A 14550-nucleotide genomic window follows, 5' to 3' on the forward strand; every position below is an offset into this window, starting at 1 on the left:
GGAGGGAGGAAGGAGAGGAGCAAGCGGGAGGGAGGGAGGACTGCAGGGGGGGAGGAGAGGGGCTAGGTCAAGAGCAAGGGGAATGGGGGTGAAAGGAGAGGAGCTGGGTCAAGCGTACAGATGGAGGGAAAGAGGAGAGGGAGCTAGAAATGCAGAGGACAAAGAATGGGAAGAGAATATTGGAAATAGTGTTTTGATATACTGTACAAGCTATTGCAGTCATCCATTGGTCCAGGTGGCCAAATCACTCCGCAAGAGTACAGTTGACGCTGTCTCTGTCTGTTGGCTATACAGAGTAGGCTAACCTTGTTAAGACTACTGACGTGTTTTCTCTCTCTCTCTCCCCCCTCCTACTTCTCTTCCCTCCACCCCTTTTCCTCAACAGATTATGTTTATTTTGAAAACTCATCCAGTAACCCACTGCTGATCCGGCGGATAGAAGAGCTCAACAAGGTGAGACAGTGGTGCGTGTGTGTACAGTCTCTCTGGCCCTAACTAGGGTTGTGGTGGTCATGAAATTGCCAGCCGGTAATTGTCACTCAAATAACTGCTGGTCTCACGGTAATTTACCGTTAATTAACATAAACACATTTTAGCGTCTCAGGGCTTCCACACATAGCCTTCAAGCAAGCCACTGATGCAGATCTTTGGAACATGAATCCATTTATTATAGCCTGCACCATCACAATAAATCCATTACTTATTTTAGGCTAAAGAAACATTAGGCTATATTCTCTCATATCATATTTCAGAAGAACTGAATGGAATATTCTGAGTCTTATGTTAGGCTCTGATCTAGCTATGCTATATGGCCATGGGCTACAGCAGTTCATTTGGCAGATAAGATTTTCTTCTAATTCCTGTAGCGTTACATTATTTTATACTAAGAAGAATACCGTTGAACATGGCTGAGTAAAATTGCAAGGATATTTTCCCGAAAGTATTTCCGAAGGAGTGCGCACATGCAGGTGTTCTGTGTTGAGCGGTTAACGAAAAAACGGGTCCTCTTACATACCTAATTTAGTTATTTGTGATACACACTAGTGTTGCATGGTATACCGGTACCACAGTAATATCATGTTACCAAAATGTCATACTTATGATACCAACATTTTCAAATACTGTAGTTCCATTTCGTATGATACTACCTATTTATTTATATAAAATAACATTCTGCCCTACCTGTTCAAAGTCGTCGTCCCCCCCCCCCCCCGGTCAAACCCTCCTCTAACCCGGACGACGCTGGGTGAATTTGTGCGCCCCCTATGGGACTCCCGATCACGGCCATTGTGATACAGCCCGGGAACAAACTCGGGTCTGTAGTGACGCCTCGAGCACTGCAATGTGGTGCCTTAGACCGCTGCGCCGCTCAGGGAGACCAGTTTCACCATGCTGGGTTAGAATGTATTAGCCTATATTCTTTTCTTTCTAAGGTTTGTATTAGTGTTGTCATGATACCAAAATGTTACTAACGATACCAGGCCAAGTATCACAATACCTAGTGGTATCACGATTCCACGGGGGGGGGGCGGGCGCCATAGTTTACTTTCTATTGAGTTACACATGCATTTTATATAGTTTCACAAACTGTGTTGTGGGCTGTTTTTCAAACTAATCCTGGATCACAAATGATTGGTTTGATAACAAACCTTGTTCAGTCATGTCACCTAGCTAGCTAACAATCTGGTACTGTAACTTGACAGTAGGTTTAGGCTAATTTGATTGGCACAGGAAGAAAGGAAAAGAGTCTGCTACTCATGAGATGTGCTTTAAAGGTAGGATTCATATAGGCCTAATGTAAGCCTAAACTATATCACAAATCAATTTCTTTCTGCTGCTCCTTAAATTTAGTTTGTGGCCTAACGTATTAAAAGTTGGGAGCAGTGCTTGTGGGAGAGCGAGAATAGTGTGTGTTTAATATGAGGGAGACAGTGTGGGAGGGAGAGTGTGTTTTAACTGAAGAGTAGAAAGTTTCATGCAGTGTTTTCCCTTACTGACACAGTGACATGCAGATCATTATGCATGTACAGTTGAAGTCGGAAGTTTACATACACTTAGGTTGGAGTCATTAAACTTGTTTTTCAACCACTCCACAAATTTCTTGTTAGCAAACTATAGTTTTGGCAAGTCGGTTAGGAAATCTACTTTGTGAATGACACAAGTAATTTTCCAACATTTGTTTACAGACAGATTATTTCACTTATAAGCATGGTTGCAACGCCAGTATGGTGTGTGCAACGCCAGGGTTGTGGGTTCGATTCCCACGGGGGGCTAGTACAAAAAATGTATGCATTCACTACTGTAAGTCGCTCTGGATAAGAGCGTCTGCTAAATGACTAAAATGTAATGTATCACAATTCCAGTGGGTCAGAAGTTTCCATATACTAAGTTGACTGTGCCTTTAAACAGCTTGGAAAATTCCAGAAAATGATGTCATGGCTTTAGAAGCTTCTCATAGGCTAATTGACAAAATTTGAGTCAATTGAAGGTGTGGCTGTATTTCAAAGCCTTCCTTCAAACTCAGTGCCTCTTTGCTTGACATCATGGGGAAATCAAAAGAAATCAGCCAAGACCTCAGAAAAAAATTGTAGACCTCCACAAGTCTGGTTCATCCTTGGGAGCAATTTCCAAATGTCTGAAGGTACCACGTTCATCTGTACAAACAATAGTACGCAAGTAAACACCATGGGACCACACAGCCATCATATCGCTCAGGAAGGAGACGCGTTCTGTCTCCTAGAGATGAACGTACTTTGATGCAAAAAGTGCAAATCAATCCCAGAACAACAGCAAAGGACCTTGTAAAGATGCTGGAGGAAACGGGTACAAAAGTATCAATATCCACAGTAAAACGAGTCCTATATCGACGTAACCTGATAGGCCTCTCAGCAAGGAAGAAGCCACTGCTCCAAAACCGCCAATAAAAAGCCAGACTACGGTTTGCAACTGCACATGGGGACAAAGATCTTACTTTTTTGAGAAATGTCCTCTGGTCTGATGAAACAAAAATAGAACTGTTTGGCTATAATGACCATTGTTATGTTTGGAGGAAAAAGGGGGAGGCTTGCAAGCCGAAGAACACCATCCCAACCGTGAAGCACGGGGGTGGCAGCATCATGTTGTGGGGGTGCTTTGCTGCAGGCGGGACTGGTGAACTTCACAAAATAGATGGTGTTATGAGGTAGGAAAATTGTGGATATATTGAAGCAACAGCTCAAGACATCAGTCAGGAAGTTACTTGGTTGCAAATGGTTCTTCCAAAAGGACAATGACCACAAGCATACTTCCAAAGTTGTGGCAAAATGGCTTAAGGACAACAAAGTCAAGGTATTGGAGTGGCCATCACAAAACCCTGACCTCAATCTTATAGAAAATGTGTGGGCAGATCTGAAAAAGCGTGTGCGAGCAAGGAGGCCTACAAACCTGACTCTGTTATACCAGCTTTGTCAGAAGGAATGGGCCAAAATTCACCCAACTTGTGGGAAGCTTGTGGAAGGCTACCTGAAACGTTTGACCCAAGTTAAACAATTTAAAGGCAATGCTACCAAATTCTAATTGAGGGTATGTAAATGTCTGACCCACTGGGAATGTGATGAATGAAATAAAAGCTCAAATAAATCATTCTCTCTATTATTCTGACATTTCACTTTCTTAAAATAGTGGTGATCCTAACTGACCTAAGACAGGGAATTTTTACTCGGATTAAATGTGAGGAATTGTGAAAAACTGAGTTTAAATGTATTTGGTTAAGGTGTATGTAAACCTCTGACTTCAACTGTATATTCCTTCCTCCCTTTCCTCCAGCCAAATCACAGGTAGGCCTTTGGCTGATTTGCTCATATTTGCGTTCTATGCAGTATTCTATTATACACTAAACAGTGGGAAATGAAAATCAATCTGCTGTATTGAGTAGAAGTGTGAATTTCAGTGACAGGTTTTTGCATAGCACATGCGCAGAACGGGAACAAGGGTACAGGGGACGGGGCGAACAGGACGCTAGTCCACCGATTTTATTATATTCCCCCCACGGTATCGTGATACTTGGCCTAGTATCGTGTTAGTAACATTTGGTATTGTGACAACACTAATACAAACTAAATGTATTTGCCTTTTTTTTTCTCTAATACATTCTAAGGCTGCATGATGCACCTAATGATTTGAAAAAAGTTGCATGAAAGGAAAGAGCTCTGCTATTTCACGTCATCAGTCTTTCATCCAGAATTTGACATGCACTTGCTAATATTCTCAGCTGTCAGACTATTGTCAATTTTGATCTGGTCTTTACATATAGCTTATTAATGTCTGGATTTTAATTATTTAAAATGGCCCACAAAAAAAACATGTAATCCGTAGGCTGCACTTGAATAGGGAATGGGGGAAGAGCTTCCCATGTCAAGGTAGGCTATACTGGTTGAAAAGCAGATTGATGTGCTTCATTTTAAGAATTTAGCAAATAAGTATAGCAGCACGGGGAAGCTGGCATCCTCTTTTAAATAGAGGGGACTCAAAACTCATGTTTTCACACGCAATTGCGCAGTTACTGGGTTGATATGAATACATTTCACTAGGCTCTGTATGTAGGTTATGAGCTCTCCAACCATGTTCCAGGAGTCCTAGGCCTATAGGCTATGTTTGGAGTTATTTGGACTCTTTAGTTGTGATAGAAACCTTATCAAAAACATATAGGCCTATGGGATAGACTATAATGATCCATGCCACTAGGATTAGGAAAAAGTCATAATGTATGTGCAGTTTCTTGTCTTAGACTGAACATGCTGGGCTTCATTCACAAGTGATAATATTCTCACCCATCAGACTATTCTCAATTTCATCTTTTACATATACTAAATAATGTGTGAATTTAGTTTTGGATTTAGAATGGGCCATTTTCATGCACCTGTATGCACTTCAACCTCTCCCTGTCTGAGTCTTTAATACCATCATGTTTCAAGCAGACCACCGTAGTGCCTGTGCCCAAGAACACTAAGGTAACCTGCCTAAATGACTACCGACCCGTAGCGCTCACGTCTGTAGCCATGAAGTGCTTTGAAAAGCTGGTCATGGCTCACATCAACACCATTATCCCAGAAACCCTAGACCCACTCCAATTTGCATACCGCACAACAGATCCACAGATGATCCAATCTCCTCTATTGAGACTCTGAGAACCCATGCCAAATCTTTTCAGTCTCCTGAGGGGGAATAGGCTTTGTCGTGCCCTCTTCACGACTGTCTTGGTGTGCTTGGACCATGTTAGATTGTTGGTGATGTGGACACCAAGGAACTTGAAGCTCTCAACCTGCTCCACTACAGCCCTGTCGATGAGAATGGGGGCTTGTTCGGTCCTCCTCTTCCTGTAGTCCACAATCATCTCCTTTTGTCTTGATCACGTTGAGGGAGAGGTTGTTGTCCTGGCACCACATGGCCAGGTCTCTGACCTCCTCCCTATATGCTGTCTCATCGTTGTCGGTGATCAGGCCTACCGCTGTCATCGGCAAACTTAATGATGGTGTTGGACTCATGCCTGGCTGTGTAGTCATGAGGGGACTGAGCACGCACTCCTGAGGGGCCCCCGTGTTGAGTATCAGTGTGACTGATGTGTTGTTAACTACCCTTACCACCTGGGGACGCCCGTCAGGAAGTCCAGGATCCAGTTGCAGAGGGAGGTGTTTAGTCCCAGGATCCTTAGCTTAGTGATGAGCTTTGAGGGCACTATGGTGTTGAACGCTGAGCTGTAGTCAATGAATAGCATTCTCAAATAGGTGTTCCTTTTGTCCAGTGGAAAAGGGCAGTGTGGAGTGCAATAGAGATTGCATCATCTGTGGAGCTGTTGGGGCGGTATGCAAATTGGAGTGGGTTTAGGGTTTCTGGGATCATTTTTTTTTAATGTGAGCCATGACCAGCTTTTCAAAGCACTTCATGTCTACATACATGAGTGCTACGGGTCGGTAGTCATTTAGGCAGGTTGCCTTAGTGTTCTTGGGCACAGGGACTATGGTGGTCTGCTTGAAACATGTTGATATTACAGACTCAGACAGGGAGAGGTTGAAAATGTCAGTGAAGACCCTTGCCAGTTGGTCAGCGCATGCTTGGAGTACACGTCCTGGTAATCTGTCTGGCCCTGCGGCCTTGTGAATGTTAACCTGTTTAAAGGTCTTACTCACGTCGGCTGCAGAGAGTGATCAGTCGCCCGGAACAGCTGATGTTCTCATACATGTTGCAGTGTTACTTGCCTCGAAGCGAGCATAGAAGTAATTTAGCTCATCTGGTAGGCGTGTCACTGGGCAGCTCTCGGCTGTGCTTCCCTTTGTAGTCTGTAATAGTGTTTAAGCCCTGCCACATCCGACGAGCGTCGGCGCAAGTGTAGTACGATTTGGTCTTAGTCCTGTATTGACGCTTTGCCTGTTTGATGGTTAGTCGGAGGGCATAGCGGGATTTCTTATAAGATTCCAGGTTAGGGTCCCGATTTTTGAAAGCGGCAGCTCTACCCTTTAGCTCAGTGCGGATGTTGCCTGTAATCCATGGCTTCTGGTTGGGGTATGTACGTACAGTCACTGTGGGGACGACGTCATCGATACACTTATTGATGAAGCCAGTGACTGATGTGGTGTACTCCTCAATGCCATCGGAAGAATTCTGGAACATATTCCAGTCTGTGCTAGCAAAACAGTCCTGTAGCTTTACATCTGCTTCATCTGACCACTTTTTTATTTTTATTGACTGAGTCACTGGTGCTTCCTGCTTTAATTTTTGCTTGTAAGCAGGAATCAGGAGGATAGAATTATGGGTCAGATTTGCCAAATGTAGGGTGAGGGAGAGCTTTGTACGCATCTCTGTGTGTGAAGTAAAGGTGGTCTAGTTCTTTCTTTTTCTTTCTCTGGTTGCACAATTAACATGCTGATAGAAATTAGGTAAAACTGATTTAAGTTTCCCTGCATTAAAGTCCCTGGCCACTAGGAGTGTCGCCTCTGGATGAGCTTTTTCCTGTTTGCTTATAGCGGCATATAGCTCATTGAGTGCTGTCTTAGTGCCAGCATCGGTCTGTGGTGGTATGTAGACAGCTACGAAAAATGTAGATGCTCTCTAGGTAGATAATGTGGTCTAAAGCTTATTATGAGATACTCTTCCTCAGGTGAGCAAAACCTTAAGACTTCCTTAGATATCATGCATCAGCTGTTGTTTACAAATATACATAGACCGCCACCCCTTGTCTTACCAGAGGCTGCTGTTCTATCCTGCCGATAGTGTATATCCCGCCAGCTGTATGTCATTCATGTCGTCGTTCAGCCACGACTCGGTGAAACACAATATATTACAGTTTTTAATGTCCCGTTGGTATGATATAGTTGCTTTTTAGTTTGTCCAATTTATTATCCAGCGGATGTACGTTGGCCAATAGTACGGATGGCAAAGGCAGATTAGCCACTCGGTGGCATATCCTCGCAAGACACCCCGCTCTCTTTCCGCAATACCTCTTCTGTCTTTTTCTCCTGCTAATGACGGGGATGAGGGCCTGTTCGGGTGTTTGGAGTAAATCCCTCTCGTCCGACTCATTAAAGATAAATTCTTTGTCCAGTTCAAGGTGAGTAATCGCTGTTCTGATTTCCAGAAGCTCTTTTTGGTCATAAGAGATTGTAGCAGCAACATTATGTACAAACAATTCGAAAAATCGAACAAAATAGCAAGGTTGGTGAAGAGCCCATGATACGGCAGCCATCTTACAACCACCATCTTACAAGCTTTTACGGCAGTTATTTTTCATGCCAGCCAGGTAAGCTACTCCGGTTGTAAGCGTAGCAATGTGCTTAATATTAGGAAAGTTGAGAAATAAATACAGTAGGCTAAGCCTAGAGAGAGAGCGTCATTTTTTTGTTGCATAGCCTACAGAAGAAATGTTGTGCGACATGTGCTTATAGGAACACTTATTTCATTCCATGCATCAACCAGCTATGAGGAGCTGGCTTTCTCTGGGGATCCTATTCCGCTCAAACTCTGAATGCCAGGGCTCTCATGAAATGTTTAATTCGATTGTATTTGCATTGCCGTCTGAGTGATTAGCGGGACAGTAGATCGCTGAGTACCATACCATTAGCAACTAGCTGTTAGCAAGTTTGGTAGGCTACTAATGGCCATCTGCGACATAAGAGTGCAGTTTTGGAGAAGCCTAGTTACTGTGATTCAACGGTCACGTGGAATTTGGTGAGGTATGACTCATGACTGCCGGTGTGGTGGTGATACTGTCACCGTAACAGCCCTAGTCCTAACAGGTGCCAACTGTCCTGTCTGGTTGTTTTATTGTACTGGAGACTAGTGTCTGTCTGTGATTGACAGTAGACACAGAGCTGAGTATAGGCCTAGCTAAGCTGCCTCTCTCATGTCACTCAGTCAGCCTGCCCAGACAGGCATAACACAGGCTCTTTCCCAATAAGTCTCTCCTGGATCCCTCATTCTTCGAATCCTCAAGGCATTGGAGGAAAAGGTAAGAGGGGAGGGACTTTGGGTCATCTTCTCCGAAGTTGTTTGAGAAGGAAGGAGGTGATGAATCAAGCGAAGACTAATTCAGAAAAATGTACCTCATCGTCGATGAGTAGTCAACCCGCTTTGATCAACCAATCAACACTGAAATGTAAAATACTTTAGTTATTACGCAGGCCTAGCCTAGTTGTACTACTGTTTCTACAACCTGTAAAACCCAGACTTCACCAGGCTAGTTTCTCATTAGTACGTATAAGCCTAGCTGGTATTGATCTTTCTGTTCTCAGATCAGCAGCAAACTCCAACTCTACTCTCTCGGTGTGTGACCAATGACGTGTGGCAGGCTGGGCTGGCGGATTACGGTCGTTACCATGGTAACCCTCCATCTCATCTCTCTCTCACGTTGTGTTGCAGACTGCCAATGGAAACGTGGAGGCTAAAGTGGTGTGTTTCTATCGACGCAGGGACATCTCCTCGACGCTCATCGCCCTGGCCGACAAACACGCACGTGAGTGACACGCACGGTTCACTGTTCAGTCAGAAGTCTTCACCAACTAACCACTGTTCAACATCGAATGCCAAAATTCAAATCCCCTAGTATAGTGAGTGTTCAGTCAGAAACCACTTTTAAATGGATGGAACCTTTTAAACGGGCTATTCTCATTCCATTAAAACGTCTTGCAAGAGAGACCTGTTCACTAACCACCATTCAGCATCCAATGACACTTCATCGCCTTGTATAGATCACAGATGGACAGTTTGACTCAAGTGCTCTTGTGTATAAGGTTTTCAGATGTGCAATCTAAACCTAATTGAACCTAATGACTTCTGCCTGAAGAGTGAATGTGTAGTGAAGGACCTATGTATCCGTCTTGGACTAGTCTAGGCCAATGTCAGTGTTTTGTGTACGTTTGCTCGTCTATGCAGAATTGTGTTTGCGTCATCGTCTGTGAATGACTGTGCATGCCAGCATTGCTTTATTTGTGTGTTCTTTTCCTCCCGATTGTGTGTGTACAAGCTAGCTTTTCAGTGTTTGATGCTGTGAGGGTTGTAGCTGTTGCTGGCGGTAGCTGTTGCTGGCGGTAGCTGTTGCTGGCGGTAGCTGTTGCTGGCGGTAGCTGTTGCTGGCGGTAGCTGTTGCTGGCGGTAGCTGTGGTTTCACTGGGCTGCTCATTACTGGACCTTTTTTATGTTGAGACTGAGAAGAGGGAGCTCTGCATCAGACCCAGGGTCTGACTGACTAGAGAATTTAAGCCTTCTAGACTGCAGCACTCCCAAGGCCTAACTCACTGACTGCACTACTGTGTCCACTCATACGACTGAATCTGTGGGGCTGAACGTTAGGTTGGGTGTGGTAGCTTGTGTGCTGAGAAGTGGGGGGGGGATTCTGTGGCAGTGGTTTTTTTGTGGACCACACAGTCAGCAAGGAGGAGCTCTACATTTAATTTAAGGGGCTTTATTGGCATGGGAAACACATGTTTACATTGCCAAAGCAAGTGAAATAGATAAAAAAAACAGAAGTGAAATGAACAGTAAACATTACTCACAAAAGTTCCAAAAGAATAAAGACATTTCAAATGTCATATGTCAGTGTTGCAATGATGTGCAAATAGTTAAAGTACAAAAGGGAAAATAAATAAACATACATATAGGTTGTATTTACTATAGTGTTTGTTCTTCACTGGTTGCCATTGTGGCAACAGGTCACAAATATTGCTGCTGTGATGGCACACTTGTGTTATTTCACCCAATAGATATGGGCATTTATCAAAATTGGATTTGTTTTCGAGTTCTTTGTGAATCTGTGTAATCTGAGGGAAATATCTGTCTCTAATATGGTCATACATTTGGTAGGATGTTAGGAAGTGCAGCTCAGTTCCACCTCATTTTGTGGGCAGTATGTCTGCGGCAGCCTTTCTCAATAGCAAGGCTATGCTCACAGTCTGTACATCAGTCAAAGATTTTCTCAATTTTGGGTCGGTCACAGTGGTCAGGTATTAGCCACTGTGTACTCTCTGTTTAGGGCCAGTAAATTCTTTCCTGTGTGTCAAGTAATTATCTTTTGGTTTTCTCATGATTTGATTGAATCTAATTGTGTTGCTGTCCTGGGGCTCTGTGGGGTCTGTTTGTGAACAGAGCCCCAGCACCAGCTTGCTTGGGGGCTCTTCTCCAGGTTCATTTCTCTGTAGTTGATTGCTTTGTTAGGAAGGTTTGGGAATCGCTTCCTTTTAGGTGGTTGTAGAATTTAACCGCGCCTGTCTGGATTTTGTTAATTAGCGGGTATCGGCCTAATTCTGCTCTGCATGCATTATTTGGTGTTTTACATTGTACACGGAGGATTTGGTGTTTGTCCCATTTTGTGAATTCTTGGTTAGTGAGTGTACCCCAGACCTCACAACCATGAAGGGCAATGGGTTCTATAACTGATTCAAGTATTTTTAGCCAGATCCTAATTAGTATGTCGAATTTTATGTTCCCTTTGATGGCATAGAAGGCCCTTCTTGCCTTCTCTCAGATCGTTCACAGCTTTGTGGAAGGTACCTGTGGCGCTGATGTTTACACTGAGGTATGTACAGTTTTTTTGTGTGCTCTAGGGCAACAGTGTCTAGATGGAATTTGTATTCGTGGTCCTGGCAACTGGGCCTTTTTTGGAACACCCATTATTTTTGTCTTACTGAGATTTACTGTCAGGGCCCAGGTCTGACAGAATCTGTGCAGAAGATCTAGGTGCTGTTGTAGGCCGTCCTTGATCTGGTGCTTCTGTCCCCAACCATCAGCAAACAGACATTTGACTTCAGATTCTAGTAGGGTGAGGCCGGGTGCTGCAGACTGTTCTAGTGCGATTGGCATGTTGAAGAGGGTGGGGCTTAAGCTGCATCCCTGTCTCACACCCCCCGGCCCTGTGGAAAGAAATGTGTTTTTTTGCCAATTTTATTTTGTTTGTGTACATGGATTTTATAATGTTGTATGTTTCCCCCCCAAACACCACTTTCCATCAATTTGTATAGCAGACCCTCATGCCAAATTGAGTCATGCTTTTTTTTAAATCAACAAAGCATGAAGATTTTGCCTGTTTGTTCGTTTGTCTATTAGGGTGTGCGGGGTGAATACGTGGTCTGTCGTATGGTAATTTGGTAAGAAGCCAATTTCACAGTTGCTCAGTACATTGTTTTTGCTGAGGAAATGTATGAGTCTGCTGCTAATGATAATGCAGAGGATTTTCCCAAGGTTGCTGTTGATGCATATCCTCCAGGAGTTATTGGGGTCAAATTTGTCGCCACTTTTATGGATTGGGGTGATCAGTCCTTGGTTCCAAATATTGGGGAAGATGCCAGAGCTGAGGATGATAAACAGTTTAAGTATAGCCAATTTCATTTAGGATACCATCAACCCCACAGGCCTTTTTGAGTTGGAGGGTTTGTATTTTGTCCTGTAGGTCATTCAATGTAATTGGAGAGTCCACTGGGTTCTGGTAATCTTTAATAGTTGATTCTAAGATTTGTGTTTGATCATGTATATGTTTTTGCTGTTCTTTGTTATAGAGCCAAAAAGATTGGAGAAGTGGTTTATCCATACATCTCTGTTTTGGATAGATAACTCTTTGTGGTGGTGTTTGTTTTGAGTTTTCCAATTTTCCCAGAAGTGGTTAGATTTTGATGGATTCTTCAATTACATTGAGCTGATTTCTGACGTGCTATTCCTTCTTCTTCCGTAGTGTATTTCTGTCTTCAGTGATTCACCATAGTGAAGGCGTAGGCTCAGGTTTTCTGGGTCTCTGTTTTTGGTTGGATAGGTTTTCAATTTCTTAGGTTTTTGCATTCTTCATCAAACCTTTTGTCATTGTTAATTTCTTAGGTTGTCTGCTTTACATTTTATTTTTTGATAGGGAAGCTGAGAGGTCAAATATGCTTTTTAGGTTTCTACTGCTAAGTTTACACCTTCACTATTACAGTGAAACCTTTTCCAGGAAATTGTCTAGAAGGGATGGAATTTGTTGTTGCCTAATATAGTTTTTTTGGTTGTTCTCCACACAATTTTCCTTCCATCTATAGCATTTCTTTATTATTATTATTATTATCAGTTCCTTTTGGCTTTGATGCCACATGATTTTGCTGTGATGTCAGTGGACTGACTGAATGCTCTAAGAGACTCTGGGTTGAGGTCAGTGATAAAGTTGTCCACAGTACTACTGCCAATAGATGAGCTATACGTGTACCTACCATGAGAGTCCCCTCAGCCTACCATTGACTATGTACTTACTAGAGGTCGACCGATTATGATTTTTCGACGCCGATACCGATTATTGGAGGACCAATAAAAGCCGATTTGTTTTATTTTTTTATTTGTAATAATGACAATTACAACAATACTGAATGAACACTTTTATTTTAACTTAATATAATACATCAATCAAATAAATTTAGCCTCAAATAAATAATGAAACATGTTCAATTTGGTTTAAATAATGGAAAAACAAAGTGTTGGAGAAGAAAGTAAAAGTGCAATATGTGCCATGTAAAAAAGCTAACGTTTAAGTTCCTTGCTCAGAACATGAGAACATATGAAAGCTGGTGGTTCCTTTTTAACATGAGTCTTCAATATTCTCAGGTAAGAAGTTTTAGGTTGTAGTTATTATAGGAATTATAGGACTATTTCTCTCTCTACCATTTGTATTTCATATACCTTTTGACTATTGGATGTTCTTATAGGCACTTTAGTATTGCCAGTGTAACAGTATAGCTTCCGTCCCTCTCCTCGCCCCTACCTGGGCTCAAACCAGGAACACATCGACAACAGCCACCCTTGAAGCATCGTTACTCATCGCTCCACAAAAGCCGTGGCCCTTGCAGAGCAAGGGGAACAACTACTCCAAGTCTCAGAGCGAGTGGCGTTTGAAACGCTATTAGCGCACACCCGCTAACTAGCTAGCCATTTCACATCGGTTACACCAGCCTAATCCCGGGAGTTGATAGGCTTGAAGTCATAAACGGCGCAATGCATGAAGCATTGCGAAGAGCTGCTGGCAAACGCACGAAAGTGCTATTTGAATGAATGCTAACGAGCCTGCTGCTGCCTTCCACCACTCAGTAAGACTGCTCTATCAAATATCAAATCATAGACTTAATTATAACATAACACACACATACGAGCCTTAGGTCATTAATATGGTCAAATCCGGAAACTATTATTCTTTCAGTGAAATACGGAACCGTTCCGTATTTTACCTAACGGGTGGCATCCATAAGTCTAAATATTCCTGTTACATTGCACAACCTTCAATGTTATGTCATAATTACATAAAATTCTGGCAAATTAGTTCACAACGAGCCAGGCGGCCCAAACTGTTGCGTGTACCCTGACTCTGCGTGCAATGAATGCAATAGAAGTGACACAATTTTCCTAGTTTAATATTGCCTGCTTACATGAATTTCTTAACTAAATATGCAGGTTTAAAAATATATACGTCTGTGTATTGATTTTAAGAAAGGCATTGATGTTTATGGTTAGGTACATTCGTGCAACGATTATGCTTTTTTCACAAATGCGCTTTTGTTAAATCATACCCCGTTTGGTGACGTTGGCTGTCTTTGTTAGGAAGAAATAGTCTTCACAGTTCGCAACGAGCCAGGCGGCCCAAACAGCTGCATAGACCCTGACTCTGTTGCACAAGAACGCAAGAGAAGTGACACAATTTCCCTAGTTAAAAGAAATTGATGTTAGCAGGCAATATTAACAAAATATGCAGGTTTAAAAATGTATACTTGTGTTTTGATTTTAAGAAAGGCGTTGATGTTTATGGTTATGTACACATTGGTGCAACGACAGTGCTTTTTTTCGCGAATGCGCTTGTTAAATCACCCGTTTGGTGAAGTAGGCTATGATTCAATGATAAATTACCAGGCACCGCATCGATTATATGCAACGCAGGACAAGCTAGATATACTAGTAATATCATCAACCATGTGTAGTTAACTTGTGATTATGTTAAGATTGATTGTTTTTTATAAGATATGTTTAATGCTAGCTAGCACCTTACCTTGGCTCCTTGCTGCACTCGCATAACAGGTAGTCAGC

General features: G+C 42.7%; 1 protein-coding gene across 1 annotated transcript in view; it reads left to right on the forward strand.

Annotated features, from left to right (window-relative positions):
* mta1 (metastasis associated 1) overlaps nt 1–14550 on the forward strand; it is a 42389-nt gene that overhangs the window by 6712 nt on the left and 21127 nt on the right. Inside the window, exons 2-3 of the mRNA XM_014195485.2 lie at nt 386–453; nt 8890–8983. Coding sequence (XP_014050960.1) covers nt 386–453; nt 8890–8983 — 162 coding nt within the window. The remainder of the gene's footprint in view (nt 1–385; nt 454–8889; nt 8984–14550) is intronic.

The sequence above is a fragment of the Salmo salar genome, chromosome ssa01 (assembly GCF_905237065.1).
Source record: "Salmo salar chromosome ssa01, Ssal_v3.1, whole genome shotgun sequence".
Classification (NCBI taxonomy): Eukaryota; Metazoa; Chordata; class Actinopteri; order Salmoniformes; family Salmonidae; genus Salmo; species Salmo salar.